The sequence below is a fragment of the Mauremys mutica genome, chromosome 3, assembly GCF_020497125.1.
Source record: "Mauremys mutica isolate MM-2020 ecotype Southern chromosome 3, ASM2049712v1, whole genome shotgun sequence".
NCBI lineage: Eukaryota > Metazoa > Chordata > Testudines > Geoemydidae > Mauremys > Mauremys mutica.
In genome coordinates this window covers 19525039-19540943 of record NC_059074.1, presented here as the reverse complement: position 1 = coordinate 19540943, position 15905 = coordinate 19525039, and the positions used below count along the sequence as shown (strand labels likewise).

General features: G+C 42.4%; 1 protein-coding gene across 2 annotated transcripts in view; it reads right to left on the bottom strand.

Annotated features, from left to right (window-relative positions):
• Positions 1-15905, bottom strand: part of ITSN2 (intersectin 2) — a 126522-nt gene that overhangs the window by 87872 nt on the left and 22745 nt on the right. For both annotated transcript variants that reach the window (XM_045011649.1, XM_045011650.1), the window contains exon 3: positions 1217-1309. In XM_045011649.1, the coding sequence (XP_044867584.1) occupies positions 1217-1309 (93 nt within the window). The remainder of the gene's footprint in view (positions 1-1216; positions 1310-15905) is intronic.

Genomic DNA, 15905 nt, shown 5'->3' with positions numbered 1-15905 from the left:
CCCAGAAGTGGGTTAAATGAGCTGTAAATGGCGGTTTTATATGTCACAAATCAACAGCAGCCAAGATCTTACAATGATACAATGTAAATGATGGAGTATTCAGTCTCAGCCTCGTTGACTGCTTTTTTTGTTGGTAGTGGCAGTGTGAGTGAGGGGGAGAACAGTATATATATTTTTATTTCAGTCTAATTTGGTCCACTACTATCTCTTCCATCTACAGAAGAAAACTTGAAAAATAAACCCCATTCTGTACATAAACACACAATTCCAGACAGACAGACTTTTATTACTCAATATTTCTGGGAAGGGATATGATTTGTTATGCAAATCCACACCAAGTTTCACACTCAGTATGGATCACACTATTAAATACATGCATAGTAAAACAAAAAGTGTTGTGTATGCACATTAGTCAGTTTTCAAGGTTTAGCATTCCTGTTTATGCAGGAAAAAATAATCTTACATTCACAATGCACCTTTTATCTCAAAGTATGTTACAAACATGTAAGCGATCCTTCACCACCAAATTCCAGCCTTCTCTGGGATGGAACACAGAAGATTTTTAACAACGAACAGCAACACTACCCAACATTTTAGGAGAAGAAAATGTTCAACGCAACTGAAAATGCCAGAAGAGCTTAGGTAAGCAGAATGCAATTACCCAAGTTGGAACTGGGGAAGGCACAGAGGTTAATACTCAGTTACTTGCGATAAATTCCATAGGCTCTTTAATAAACACAAGTTGTCAGGACCTTAATTTTACATCTCATACGAAAGCATTAAAACTCCAGCAACAGTGTCCCTCAAAACCATTCTGAGGGAAGACTGCTACTTCCTCAATCACCAATGTCATTTGCTGCAGCAACTTCAAAAAAATTTCCTTGGCAGCCTCCCATCCAAGCACTGACCTGGCCTGACTCTACTTAGCTTATGGAACTGGAAGGGATGACATCAAAAGGTGGTTGGCTGCATTAGTGCACAGGTTAAAAAGAAGGATATCCCCTTTTGCAGAGATATTCCATGCCAGATTTCATATGAAACCAAGTTTATAAACCTGTGACTGAAAGCGTTTATAATAAAAACATGTGCTTTATGGTCAAACAGCATGGTTATCAGTCATACAGCAAACAAACAGCTGAACAAGGATGAAGGTTTTCAAACTGTTTTACACAGGTACTTTAATGCACACAGAAGTTAATGTATACCACAAACTAACCTGTAATATATCCTCCTATGGGTTTAAGGCTCTCAAACTGCTTGTCATGCTTTGCTCGCTCTTCAGAGGTGACAGCCCACATGTTTGGACCGCCTAAAAAAATAATACACTGAAATTATTATTTAAAAATAAAAGTCTGTCAATTGGGAAATTAAACCTTTGTTTTTAAGAGACAAAATTAGATCAAGAGCTTCAGTGACACACCCTGCTCTCTTTGGCAAGAATACTTCTGAAACACAAACTTTCTTCCCAGATTTATACGTCTTAGCTGAATCAGTTCACCATCTGGCTTGTCTTATACCTTGCTTTGAAACAAACTATGCTATTTTTTGAAAGCTGGTGCACAGCAGCTTCCTTCCACTGCTGATTATTCATAGCTTATGCAGGAAGTATGTTGCTCATGCTACTTTGTGTGAACCAAATATTTCCTTGGTTCACTGGTAAATAAATAATGTTGTTTAAAGGCTCTCAGAAGGCTAATGCATTGCAGCTGCCAATTGCAGGACTTTTGCTACTTCTCCCCAACACTGTAAAATCAAAATTGTTGCTTTAAAACAAAAACCACTTTTGTTCTATAAAGTGGTGAAATTGTGTATTACCTTTTAAACTTGATAGCATATAATTTCACTTAACCTTAAAAAAAATTACATATAAAATGCTATCCCAAACTGACAATTACCCCTTCAGTTAGTCTATACATTTGTCACAATTCTAACACCTGTTCTTTGTGTTGTGTTATATAGATTAAAACAAGAGGGTGGATTTTCACAGCACCTAATTCCACACTAAAAGAAATGGGATATGCATATGGGAGGGATAAGCAATGGTTAGAAGTTACTGAGCAGGACGTAGATATTAAAATTAAAATGTATTTTTAAAAACATGGCCAAGTGTGGGGTAATCTTTTATTTGGGGGAAACAAGTTGCTTTGAAAGTCTATACAACACTTCCAGTGCTTTGAAATTTTGTAACTGCTGCTCCAATTTCAAAATTGGGAATGTATTTAATTCTTTGGACTCTTTAAACCTCTGTGACAGGTCCTCCCCCGCCCCCGGGTGCCACCTGACACACTGAGGTCCCACTGAGCCCGCCCGTTCCACCAGCCTAGGCTCCCACACCCTGTCCTGCTGTGCCAGGCCCTCAAGCCTTCTCCAGCACCCGCACGCACATACACAGAGGCAGGGACACACCCAGCTGCAGAAAGATACACAGACACTGAGATCAGCTGTGCGTGGGAAGACTCAGCTTGGAGATTGCTCAGCACTCAAGTGCATACCTCCTTTAGGATGCAAATCCAAAATTATATTGTCTTGCACTGCATAAAAATCTATACAGCATAAGCTCATGAAATCCACCCCCTCCCTCAATGTGGAGGAAGATATACTCAGCTTTTTGCCTTCCTCCACCCCCCAGTTATGAATGACACAAACGTTTGTTTATTCTAAAACCAAAGTTTATTAACTACAAAAGGCAGATTTTAAGTGATTATTATGAACAGCACACAGATCAAAGCAGATTACTGAGCAAATGAAACAAAACACTAAATTAACTGGTTAATAGTAGCAAATTATCACCCTAAATGTTGTTTTATGCAGGTCACAGAGTTTCTTGAAGGTAAACAGCATTGCCTGCAGCTTAAATCTCCAGGAATTCCTTTCACAGGCTAGACCTTTCTTGCCTGGGCTCAGCACCTGGCTGCCCCAGCTTAGTTCCTTTGTTTCTTCAGGTGTTTTCAGCAGTCTTCCTTCTTGGGCAGGGAGCCAGTGGAGAAGAACCAAGATTAGCTCACTTCCCAGCCTTAAACAGGATTTGCATATGACAGGAATCCTTTGTTTCCCAGTTTGACCTCCACCCGTCAATGAAAAAACTCTGGAAGTCCAAGATGGTGTCCCGTACCAGGTGACATGATCCCCTGACCCTGCAGTGCCAAAGCAGCATCCCAGAAAACTTCTCAGGAAGGAGGAAGATTAGCTTCTTCAAAGAGCTATTGTTCCCCCTAATGACCCATTCAGGCTGTTTGCAAACTGTCTGGTGGGCGTTCCCCAGGTGAAAACACAGTTGTAATTGTTACACTCAATATTCTAACTTCAGATACAGAAATGATACATGCCTAAAAATAGGATAATCATATTCAGTAAATCATAACTTTTCCGATGATGCCGCACGTGACCCATCTTGCATAAAACATATCCTAGTTATGCCATATTCATATCATAAGCAGATCTCTGAAGAATATGGGGCATAGGGTCACAACTTCTATCACTTTTGTTTTCCAAAATGACCTCCCAGTTTCCAGGGCTCACACCAAAATCATTAAGCACGAGGTTAACCTACACTAATATCCACTACCTCCTAACAGCGCAATTCACCTGTTGTCCCAGGAAACCGTACTCTGCTTGTGCGTATAAACAAGGAGAGCTGGTCCTTTTTGACATCATCATCTTGTTGGGAACACAACTGTCCTGGTCTATTACATTGAATTCTTTACTTCTGCTGTTTAAATAGAGAGAGTAATGGCTAACCAAATAGAAGGATAGTGATACACTAGAGAGAGAGAGAGAGTGTACAAACCACAACAATTCCTGCTGACCCCAGCAAAAGTTATAGAAGCAATCATTACAGGTTCTAAATATATAGGAGTGTGAAACATACACAAGTAGTATGTAGTGTATATTGTGCTTGCAGCGATTTATTAGCCTGGCCAATACAGATCTGTGTTCCTAAAGGCTCTGACAATAAAGCACCATAAAAACTGCATGGTAGAGATACAGAAAATGACTGTAAAGGCAACATCCCAAACCTTTTCCCTTATACCAATATGTTTTAATTATCTTCTGAAGCAGGCTGCCTAGCAACAGAAAAAGGGTTCTCTTTCCTATGGGCTTGACTGAGAATCAACAACAAAATGGTTCAGACCAACTCAAACACATTCACAAGTAGAGGTCTGCAAATCTGCAGATATCCACCTTATATCCACGAATGCATATATCTGCGGACCATGTTTGCGGATCGTGAACTGGATGCAGATAATTTATTTTTTTTTAAATCTGCGCAAGGCTCTATTCACAAGTTCAGTGGCGAGAGGAGACAATGAAGTTGGTCTGTTTAGCCTAACCCAGTGGTTCTCAACTAGGGGCATGCGTACCACTGGGAGTATGCAGAGGTCTTCCAGGCGGTACATCAACTCATCCAGATATTTGCCTAGCTTTACAACAGGCTACATAAAAACCACTACCAAAGTCAGTACAAACTAAAATTTCATACAGACAATGACTTGTCTATACACTGAAATGTACACTGAAATGTAAGTACAATATTTATATTCCAAATTATTTATTTGACAATTATATGGTAAAATGAGAAAGTACGCAATTTGTCAGTAAAAGTGTGCTGTGACACTTTTGTATTTTTATGTCTGATTTTGTAAGCAAGTAGTTTTTAAGTGAGGTGAAATTTGGAGGTATGCAAGACAAATCAGACTCCTGAAAGGGGTAGAGTACTCTGGAAAGGTTGAGAGCCACTGGCCTAACCCAAAGAAGGCTGAGGAGAGATAAGACTGCTCTTTATAAATACATCAGAGGCATAAACACCAGGAAGGACTTACAGGGTGGATAAAAATCAATGTTTTTGTTTTTTTTCTTAATAAAAACAAATTGGATTTTTTTAAATTTAAATTGGATTTGATAAAATGCTTTTTGAGGGAAAAACCTATCTAAAGATAGTTTTAATTAAGATACATTATAGCTCAAAGATATCTCATCATGGAATATGGATTATAAATTCTATAGTATGAGACAATATATTCATGTAATGTTTAAGAAGAGTTTTGTAAACGAGTTCCAATAGTTTATGGATTAGGGACCCAATTTTATGGGTTCCAAGGGCTTCTGTATAGATTATGTAGGTTACTCTTTCTATCTACCCAATGGGACTCATTGCTCAGTCTAGAAAATATCATCAGAGATACTTAGTTTTGCAGTTCTCAAACCGGATTTGTGTCTCTTGCAGTTCTCAAATTGTGGATTTGTGACTTCATAAATAAATAATACATAGAGGTGAGAAATAACAGACCTCAACTCTATTGTCTCTCTGCAAATTTGTGTACACAGAGTCAATCCCTTACCTCTCTCTAAAAGTGCAAATTTTCAAAAAGTTCAATGAACAGAAGATTGTTGGGGATGGAATAGATCTGGAGAAGGAGAAGAAGTCTGGAGACAAATGTGAGAAGTGAGGGGACATATGCTTGTTTTGTTTTGTTAAAATATTATGTTTGTGGTTGAAGAAAAAAGTCCAGAATACTTAACATTGTGGTTTTAGTTAAATAAAACAATTTAAATGTCTGCCTGGTGATGTTCTCCTCCTAGTACAACATGGCAAGAAAATCCTCCAAATATTAATGATTAACCTGTTGAACTGGAGATAGTTCACCTCCCAATGACTTCATAAATATCTGCTTCAATTACCTTTGGTAAATGAAATAACCAAACAATCATTCATTTTCTGATAAAGGTGTAAAACTAATCTGAAAAGTTTTCAAAATAAATCACTGTTTAAAAATGTATAGTGTGTACTTTCTAAAAATGAAACCTACATCTCTCTCTGAGTTGTGAAGAATATGTTTTAAGGTTATAACAACCAACAAGAATGCACTTCTATGTAGAAAACCATGATTAAATCAAGTCTTCCTGACGAGTGATTTAAAACAATTTGATTTAAATTAAATCCACCCTAAAGAATAATCATGACTGCAGAAGAAATTGGGAGCCTAGCAGCAAAGAGTCTTGAAAATGTAAAATGCCTCTTATTGGTAGCCACTTACTTCTTCCCTGGAGGAGGAGCAGCTACACAACAGCCTGTACTGGTGGCAACAGGGTCACAGCATTTGCCTTTCTATTTGAGAAAAGTCTTCATATATCTCAGACTTTCAGAGAGTGATTTCTTTGTTTGATGGTAAGATGTTTTTTGCCACTCAGCTCTATTTATAATTAAAACTATACTCCAGCAAGCTATGAATTTAATTAATTCCCCAGACATAATAATTCTAAATTGGAGGTGAGTTCCTGGTCCACGTGAGTCATAATAATCAGTAATTATATAATGCTTTTTAACTTCAAAAAGCATAACATTAAGCCTCACAATACCCCAATGAAGTTAGTTAACTAAATATTATCCTCATTTTACAGATGGCGAAACTTCAGTACAGAGAGACTCAGTGTCTTGTCTGAAGGCACACAATGGGTATGTCTACGTTCCACAGTTAGTTTGGACAATTGGCATCCCGGACTGAACATTTGCGTTAGTCTAGCCTGAGTATGAGCATTCCCACAGCAAAGCCCTACCTGTGTCCTCACTATTTCTGCACTCGCCCACATGTATCAAGGGGCATAACCCATGGTTCTTTGTGCTGAGACATTCTAGGATTCTTTCCCAAGCAATTGTGTCAATTGCAGAAGAACTTGTCTGTCTCTCAAAGAGAATTGTGGGAAGGATATTGGAGAACTATCAGCACTCAAATGATCTTGCCTGCATCCTCACTGCAAAGTGGATGGGTTCTAGTCTGAGCAAAAGCACAGTCCAAGCTTTAACCGGATCCCGCTCCCTCCAGCCAAGTAAACAAGTACAGGTTCAAGGCACAAATATGCATGTGCCTTAAGGGTTGTGTGTGTGGATACTAGAGGGCTTTCGTTAGGCAAAAAACACATGTAAGAGAATGAGCTGAGGCATGGGCTACACTTAAAACTTAAGTTGACGTAGCTATGGTGGTCAGGGGTGTGAAAAAAATCCATCCCCCTGAATACAATAGTTATGTTGACCTAACCCCAGGCATAGATACAGCTAAGGCAACAGAAGAATGCTCGGGGAGGTGGAATTCCTATAGTGGCGGAAAACCCCCTTCTGTCGCTGTAGTCTGTGTCTACATTACAGGGTTACAGCAGCATAGGTACAGCACCATAACTATGCCACTGTACTGTAGACACAGTCTCTGACTATAGTATAGACATGCCACATGAATGAGAGCCTAACTTCCAGGCCCCTGCTTCAACTACCTGACCGCACGGCCTTGTCCCGTCTACTGACTCCAGAGAGTATCATTTATATTACCGCAGCACCAAGGAGCCCTTTGTGGTAGGTGCTATACAAACAGAGAACAAAAAGATGGCCCCTCAAAAAGCTTACAATCTGAGTAATTTATTATACCACAGAGAATGACTAGCTAGGTCTTTCCCATCTACGGCTCCATGAGCTAAAGGGACAAACCTATTAGTTCCAAACTTTCCCTAATCTGTGTTTGTAACTCTCTTACCACAGAATTCTCTAACACAAATGTAGTGCTGTCTCATTAAAGCATGCCTATAATTGGAATGTAGAAGTTGTAGAGGTAGATCTCTTTCCTGTCTTGGGCAAAAGAACTAAATGTCTTGATAGCAACAGTTCTGTTCCACCTTGTATTTAGCTGTGACACACTCTGAGTTAGTTTCCCAGATTTGAAGGAGAGTTCTGTGTAAACTTGAAAGCTTGTCTTTCACCAACAGAAGTTGATCTACCTTGGAACTCATCTTGTCTCTTTGACAGCAACAGAACATTTACTGTGATTCTGAGAAATATGCACTTGTCATTAGCTTTTTGCCATTTTCAACATGCAACTCTCCCCTATTTCTTTTCCCTCATTGTTAAAACTGATTACATAATGGTGTGCTCAGCCAATGGCAAGCACTTATTTAATTAAAGAACCACAGAATTAGAGAAATGAAGGACTGGAAGGCACCTGGAGAGGCTATCTAGTCCAGCCCCCTGTGCTGAGGCAGGACCAAGTAAGCCTAGACCAGGAGTAGGCAACCTATGGCACGCGTGCCGAAGGCGGCACGCGAGCTGATTTTCAGTGGCACTCACACTGCCCGGGTCCTGGCCACCAGTCAGGGAGGCCTCTGCATTTTAATTTAATTTTAAAAGAAGCTTCTTCAACATTTTAAAAAACCTACTTACTTTATATACAAAAATAATTTAGTTATATATTATAGACTTAGAGAAAGAGACCTTCTAAAAACGTTAAAATGTATTACTGGCACACGAAACCTTAAATTAGAGTGAATAAATGAAGACTTGGCACACCACTTCTGAAAGGTTGCCGACCCCTGGCCTAGACCATCCTTGACAGATGTTCGTGTAATCCCTGTTCTTAAAAACCTCCAATAACTGGGATTCCACAACCTTCCTTGGTAACCTATTCCAGGATTTAACTATCCTTATAGTAGTAAGAAAGTTTTTCCTAATATCTCCTATTTAACCTAAATCTCCCTTGCTGCAGAGTAAGCCGATTACTTCGTATCCTATCTTCAGTGAACACAGAGAACAATTGATCACTGTCCTGTTTATAACAGCCCTTAACATATTTGAAGACTGGTATGAAGTCCCCCTTCCCTCATCTTTTCTCAAGATTAAAAATGCACATTTTTTTTAAACCTTTCCTCATAGGTGAGGTTTTCTAAACCTTTTATCATTTTTGTTGCTCTCCTCTGGACTCTCTCCAATTTATCCACATCTTTCCTACGGTGTGGCCCTGAAAACTGGACACAATACTCCAGCTGAGACCTCATCAGTGCCAAGTGGAGTGGAACAATTACCTCTTATGTCTTACATACAACATCCCTGTTAATACACACCAGATTAGCCTTTTTCACAACTGCATCACATAGTTGACTAGTATTGAATTTGTGATCTACTCTAACTCTCTGATCCTTTTCTCCAGTACTACTGGCTAGCTAGTTATTCCCCATTTTGCAGTCATGTATGTGATTTTTTTTCTTTAAGTCTAGTACTTTGCAATTGTCTTTACTGAATTTCATCTTGTTGATTTCAGACCAATGTTCCAATTTGTGAAGGTTGTTTCGAATCCTAATCCTGTCCTCCAAAGTGCTTGCAACCCCTTCCAGCTTGGTGTCATCTGCAAATTTTATAAGCAAATTCTATACTCCATTATCTAAGTCATTAATGAAAATATTGAATAGTACCAGACAAAGGACAGTCTTCTGAGGGATGCCACCAGGTATGCTCCCCTCAGTTTAACAGCAAAATATTGATAATTAGTCTGAGTATAATTTAACCAATTGTGCACCCAGATTACAGTAATTTCATCTATTCTAGACCACATTTCCCTAGTTTGTTTATGGGAACGTCATGTGGGATTGCATTAAAAGTCTCACTAAAATCAAGATATATCACATCTACTGCACCCCCCCTATTCACGTTAGGCTGCACAGCCGCCTATTAAGCTTTGCGCAGGGGCTCAGGACTGCGGTGGGGAGCGATGCCTCTTTCCCTTCCCAGACCTGCCGCAGTGCCTCTCCCCACTAGCCCCAGCATGGACCTGCCCCAGACTTGCCACGGCCAGGGGACAGGAGCCCCTCCTCCAGCCCCAGCACGGACTTGCTGCGGCAGGGGAAGAGATGCCTCTTCCCTCCCCCCCAGGTGCTGCTGCGAGGAAAGAGAGCTGAGAGGAGTCCTCTCTCCCTGCCGCAGCTCCCAGGCAGCCTGCACCCTAAATCCCCATCCATGCACCCCCAGCCCCAGCCCACACCTCCAACCAGAGCCCTCACCCCTCCTGCACCCCAACTCCCTGCCCCAGCCCAGAGGGTCCTCCTGCACCCAAAACCCCCCATCCTGGGCCCACTCCAGAGCCCGCACCCCCAGTCATAGTCCTCACCCCCCCACACACAGCAACCCTCTGCCCCAACCCTGAGGCCCCCACCACACACACACTCCGAATCCCTCGGTCCTGCCCCCGCCACATGAATTTTGTTATGTGCACCAATGTGGAGGTGATGTGTCACACATCACCTCTATATTGGTGTACATAACAAAATTCATTCTGCACACGCATGGGAAAAATTAGAGGGAACACTGTCCAGTACCCTGTCAAAGAAGGAAAGTGGTATGGTGTGACACAATTTGTTTTTGACAAATCCAAGTTGGTTCTTATTTATCATTAATTTATTACTTATTTTTATCTATAGGGCAGAACACAATTTTTATTGTGGTGGCGCCCTGCAGGTAGGGCACTGTATAAACAGAGCAAAGAGCTGATCCCTTTCCCAAAGAGTTTACAATCCAACTAATTTTTTTTTGCCTTTTATGTAACTGCATTCACATTTTTATTTAATTAGTGTTTTGTTTTTCCAGTCTCTTGTAGCAACAAGAGCATCTATAAAACTGTCACCATTAGAACCTTGCTCATTTTCTTCCATTTCTCACATACATTGGTAATAAACAACTTGAAAAGTCATTTCACACTGTTTTATGAAAGCCCATTCTGAACCAAGAAACAGTATTTCTCCTTGGAAAGCTGTAGTTATTATTCTAGTCTACAATGCTTACAAAGCAAGACTATTCTGAAATCAAATTTAACTTTTTCTGTTCCTTGTCTCTTGCCTCAATCTATTGGTACACATACCAGGTTGAACCTAATGTCTTTCCGTCTCTGGACTTTGAGCACAATCACACATGAGAAAATCAGGTGGATCTACAGACAAACTTAAGTACCTTTTTCTAAGCTTTGGAAAGCAATGGCTATTATCCACTATTGAGAGAGAATAATTCTCATTTAGGGCAAATGCAGCAGATGATTCTAAACAGACTGACATGCCTTGGCTAGTCTCCAGGACACCCAAGTAAGACTAACATTATTAGACTGAACTCTATTTTCAATTAGTAAAATCCAATTCAAGTCATGGGGTTGGACAAGTGTGGAAAATGAATGAGTTATGTGTATTTTATGAATATCAGATGCATCTCAGTTTATCTGTGTGATATTATCCTCCCTGACTGTAAGGAGTTAAATCAAAGGAGGCTGTTGGAGGAAAACAAACAGGAAAGGAAACAACAGTAAGATAAGGCAGTGGTTCTCAATCCCTGGTCCAGGGATCCTTAGGGGTCGGCTAGCATAACCAAGGGGATCTGTGAACTGATTGGTCCCTCCCAAAGGCGATGCAGGGGGGGGAAGAGGGACGGAGAACCATGCAAGGTCACATGCCCCTCCTCCCCCAGTTTTCTACTTTCCGAGACTAGGGTTGCCAACTTTCCAATCTCACAAAACCGAACACCCTTGCCCTGCCCCTCTCCCCCGAGGCCCTGCCCAGGCTGCGTTTACCTCAGGTAGCTCCCGGAAGCAGCTGGCATGTCCCTCCGGCTCTTAGGCGCAGAGGCGGCCAGGGGGTTCTGCGTGCTTGCAGGTGCCACCTCCTCAGCTCTGATTGGCTGCAGTTCCCGGCCAATGGGAGCTGAGGAGCTGGCGCATGGAGTAGGGGCAGTGCGCAGAGCCCCCCAGCTATCCCTGCACCTAAGGACCACAGGGACATGCCAGCTGCTTCTGGGAACCACGCAGTGTCAGGGCAGAGAGGGAGCCTGTCTTAACCCTGCTGTGCTGCTGACTGGACTTTCAGTGGCCTGGTCAGTGGTGCTGACCACAGCCAACAGGGTCCCTTTTCGACCATGTATGCCGATCAAAAACCAGACGCCTGGCAACTCTAGAGGAGACCAATCCAGTGGCGCTTCCGCAAACTCTGCCCCACAGAGCAGTGGGGGTGCGCGCAAGGCCTCAGGACGCCTCTTGCCAGGAAGCTAAGCATTGAGGAAGCAGCGGCTTCCCCGGCGGCTGCACTCACCACACATCTGTACAGTGCAAGGAGGGAGGAAGCAGCAGTAGGATGGCTGGCTGTGGGCTGAGGCCCCCACCCCCACTACATGGAGCTATTTCTCCTTCCCTGCTGCGTAATCCCAGTACTTCCCAGCTTTACAGAACACCCACTGAAGTGAGTCAGGTGTTGGAGGAGGTGCTTCCTCCCCGAGTCCTGCCATGCAAGGCTGGCCTAGCCCCCAAATCCTCTCCAGTTGCCTCTGGTCCCTCCCCTGCAGCCACAGCTGCTGGATCCTGCCCACCCAGGCCTGTCAGGTAAGTGTAGACATCAAGATCCTCTTGTGGGGCTTCAGAGCCTGGCTGGGCTGGGGAGGGGGGGAGAGGCCTGCAGGGAGGCACTGATGGGCTGGTGTTATGTCCCAAACCTGCGCCAGCCGTGCTGCCACCATGACAAGAAGTGCAACACTGTCTCCCACCTCGAGTGAGAGATTGCAGATACCCCCTCCAACACCCCTCTCAGTACATACCCCCCTCCAGCACCCCTCCCAATACACGCACTCCTCCAGCCCTCCCCCAAATACCCTCTGCCAGTAAACATACAACCCTCCAATACTCCCATATATCATCTAGCAATGCTGTAATTTATCATCAGTGTCAGGTAAACTGTCAATATTTTAATTTGCTGTGTTTTTTGTTGATCTGTTCAAATAATAATAATTTCTCTATAATAATATTTGTGATAACTACTAAAATAACGTGAAAGAAACAAATAATGAGAAACAAAATAATGAAGGGGAATCTGCAGGTTTGTCTATTTAAGTTTAGGGGTCCCTAGTTAAAAAAAGGCTGAGAACCATTGAGGTAAGGTACAGTCCAAGAGAATACCAAGTGTCCCTGAGGAAACAATGGGGAAGCTATTAATTGGGGAATACCCAGAGGTGAGCTGTAGCAGGTTCCCACCAGTTCCCAAGAACTGGTTGCTAAAATTAGACCACCATAGAGAACCGGTTGTTAAAGGGCCAGGGGGTGGGCAAAGAACCCCGGTCCGTGAGCTGGACCATCCTGTTGCTCCCAGGATCCTCAGCTGGGGAGGCTGAGGTTCCCCTGGCCCCGCCCCCGTTTCCCCCCCAGCTGCAGTGTGGCCAGCTGAGCTCCTGAGTTGTCCTGCTGCTTTGAGCTGCAGGCAAGGTAAGGGTGGGGGGGCTGCAAGCTCCAAGGCCACTGGTGGGGGGCAATTTTCCCCAGGCCCTGCAGGGGCCCCTGGTCCCATGAGTATATCTCCCCACCACCCCGGCCCCTCCCTCGCTTCCCCCCGCCCCCTTAAATCAGAACTTTTTATAGGGAACCGGTTGTTAAGATTTTGGCAGCTCATCACTGGGAATACCCCTTGCCTGGCTCCAGCTAGGCTGGGAAGGTTTATTATTCCTAGATCAAAAACCAGGATGGCTGTGTTTACACTGACACTTTCAGTGCTAAAACTTTAGTCGTTCAAGGGTGTGAAAAAACACACCCCTAAGTGACAAAAGTTTTAGTGCTGAAAAGCGCCAGTAAAGACAGCGCTTTATCGCAGGGAGTTGCGCTCCTGGTGATAAAGCTACCACCACTCGTTCAGGGTGCTTGTTTTTTTAATTGCCGGGAGAACTCTACCCTGGCAATAAAGCGTGTCTGCGCTGTAACATGGGCAGTGTAGACATACCCGATCAAAAGAGATACTGCCCTAGAGAAGAAAGGGTTTGAATGGGCAGCAGTTGGTGAAGATGGCTCTCTGACAGAGAGAATCACAGAAGCTGTGCTACAACACAGCAGTCTGCTTCTCCCAGGCCAGAGATTGAGACAACTGGGCTGAATGAGACTTACCAAACCTTGCAAAGAAAAATTAAGGGTTAGGTAAGGAGAAATAGGAGTACAGGAGAAATAGGAGTTAAATATGTTTTAACCCTTGTCTCTAACTGCTATGTATCTTTGGGTGAATGAATACATAATTCTTCGTTTTGAAGCTACTGCTTTTGAATCACATTAATCAGCCACTGTCACAGGCTCCCAGAGGAAAAGGGCTTATGAGTGCCAAACAGTTGAGCCAATTGGGTTAACGCAGATGGTAAATGGGGGTTTGTAGTTCAGAGATTCAGTCTAAGAGTGGTAGGACTGCGCAGTTCTACCCAGAGAGGAGTGTAGGTACAGAAATATGTCCCGAAAGCTATAGACTTGAGAGGGACTAAACAGGGACTAAAGTTCAGCTCACCCTGTAATTGTGACAATAAGTATAAACAACAGAATTTGGCTTTCAGCTTTCCATCATAAAGCTCTCTCTCTTCATTGGGGGAACATTTGAGAAGAACAAGCATCATATTCTGTATTTCTCAAGACTACGTATGGGCTTCATCAATGCCTTCCTCTTTTAATAGTCATTTTAAAACTAGATTTGCCTCCATCCTATGCAAAGTAGCAGCAAAATAAAAGCCAATTAAAGTCATAGAGTGCTGTAAAATTTTGCTTGAAGAGCCACCAGTGGCACACAGGAAAATTAGAGAGACATTCTGCTATGGTAATACACATAATAATACTTAGAGAAAATTATATGGATTTCTTTTGTTACTACTAGTAAAGAGTATTTGCATAAAAATGGAACATTTGTTGCTTGCTGGCTCACGGGCTTCTGGCTTCTTATTGGCTCAGTTGTGTGACGCAGACCGGCGCTTATATCAAACTCTCAGCTATTTGGATATTGGGACATAGTCTAAGTATGGCTCTGTTTAAGTGTTTCTACTTACTGAGAAGTTACATACATACACACACATACAGTATTGCTTCTCATCTATATATCTCAAAGCATTTTGCAGAAGTGTGTATCATTATCCCCATTTTACAGATTGCAAACTGTAGACACAAAGGATGATTGGAGTCTGTGGGCACTATCCCAATACAAATAATAAGTAACTTGCCTATGGTTTCACAGAGAGCGAATGACAGAGCTGAGAATACAACCCTGGTCTCCAACTCACAGTCCAAGAGCTTATCCAATTGACCTCACTATTTGCCCAGAACAGACATTCACCACTATGTGGTGATCTGTGTGATATAAATTCCAAAACATACAATACCTTACATATGTCATGCACCTTTAACCAGTTCACCTGCACCTCTCCCTCTAATCTATTTCTACCAAGACTACTTGTAACAATCGAAACTTCTGAATTATTCTCATATAGCAGCCATTTTTGTGTGGAACTGAGATTTTATTGGCACTCATCTGGGATGAACTGCATAATACAAATTACTTCAACTGAAGAATAAATGGTAGAAGCAGATAATCCTGTTTTAATGGAAATAGCATTAGTAATTTTAAAACAGGGAAGAAGAATACAGACTACATAAACAGAATAGTTTCTACAGAAAAGGTTGTTCAATGTTTACCATGAAATCTCAGTAGGACTTTAAACCACTCTCCACCTAACTTGTTTCAACTGCACTTAATTCTGATTAAACAATATGAATGAAGAACTACATGCACTCAGATGTGTTTCACAAGGAAGTGGTTTAACTAAAGGCACAGACTTCACATAGTAGACTGCAAACTCTCTGCAGTGAATCTCCTTAAGTTTACTTGGCATTGTTCCTCCTTTGAGAGCAGGGGAGAGGGAGGAAAGTCTTCTTTGGTACAGATTGAGAAGCTGTTCAGCTCCCTGAACCCGCAAATTTTTGAGATCCAGAGGCTCTGTGCCTCAGTGCTACTTCTCTGACCCCTACAGCCTTCTCCTAGTGCCCAAGTGGACTGAAGGGGTCGGGGTGGTGTGTGAAGACAAAGCACAACACTGCATTAACTTTAGGCAGAGATTCACCATAGGGGACAGCAAGGGGACAATGACTGGAGATAAACTAGCCCTGAATCACAAGAACGGTTTCCATGGGATCTGGGGTGGGGAATACTGCCAAAGAATCAGCACTTTAAAAATAAAAAAAACAAAACAAAAAAAGCCCAACAATACGAAAAATAAAACAGGACTCCACTAAGTTTCTGTCCCATCTGTCCAATGAAGTGGAAAAGACAACGTGGTACTC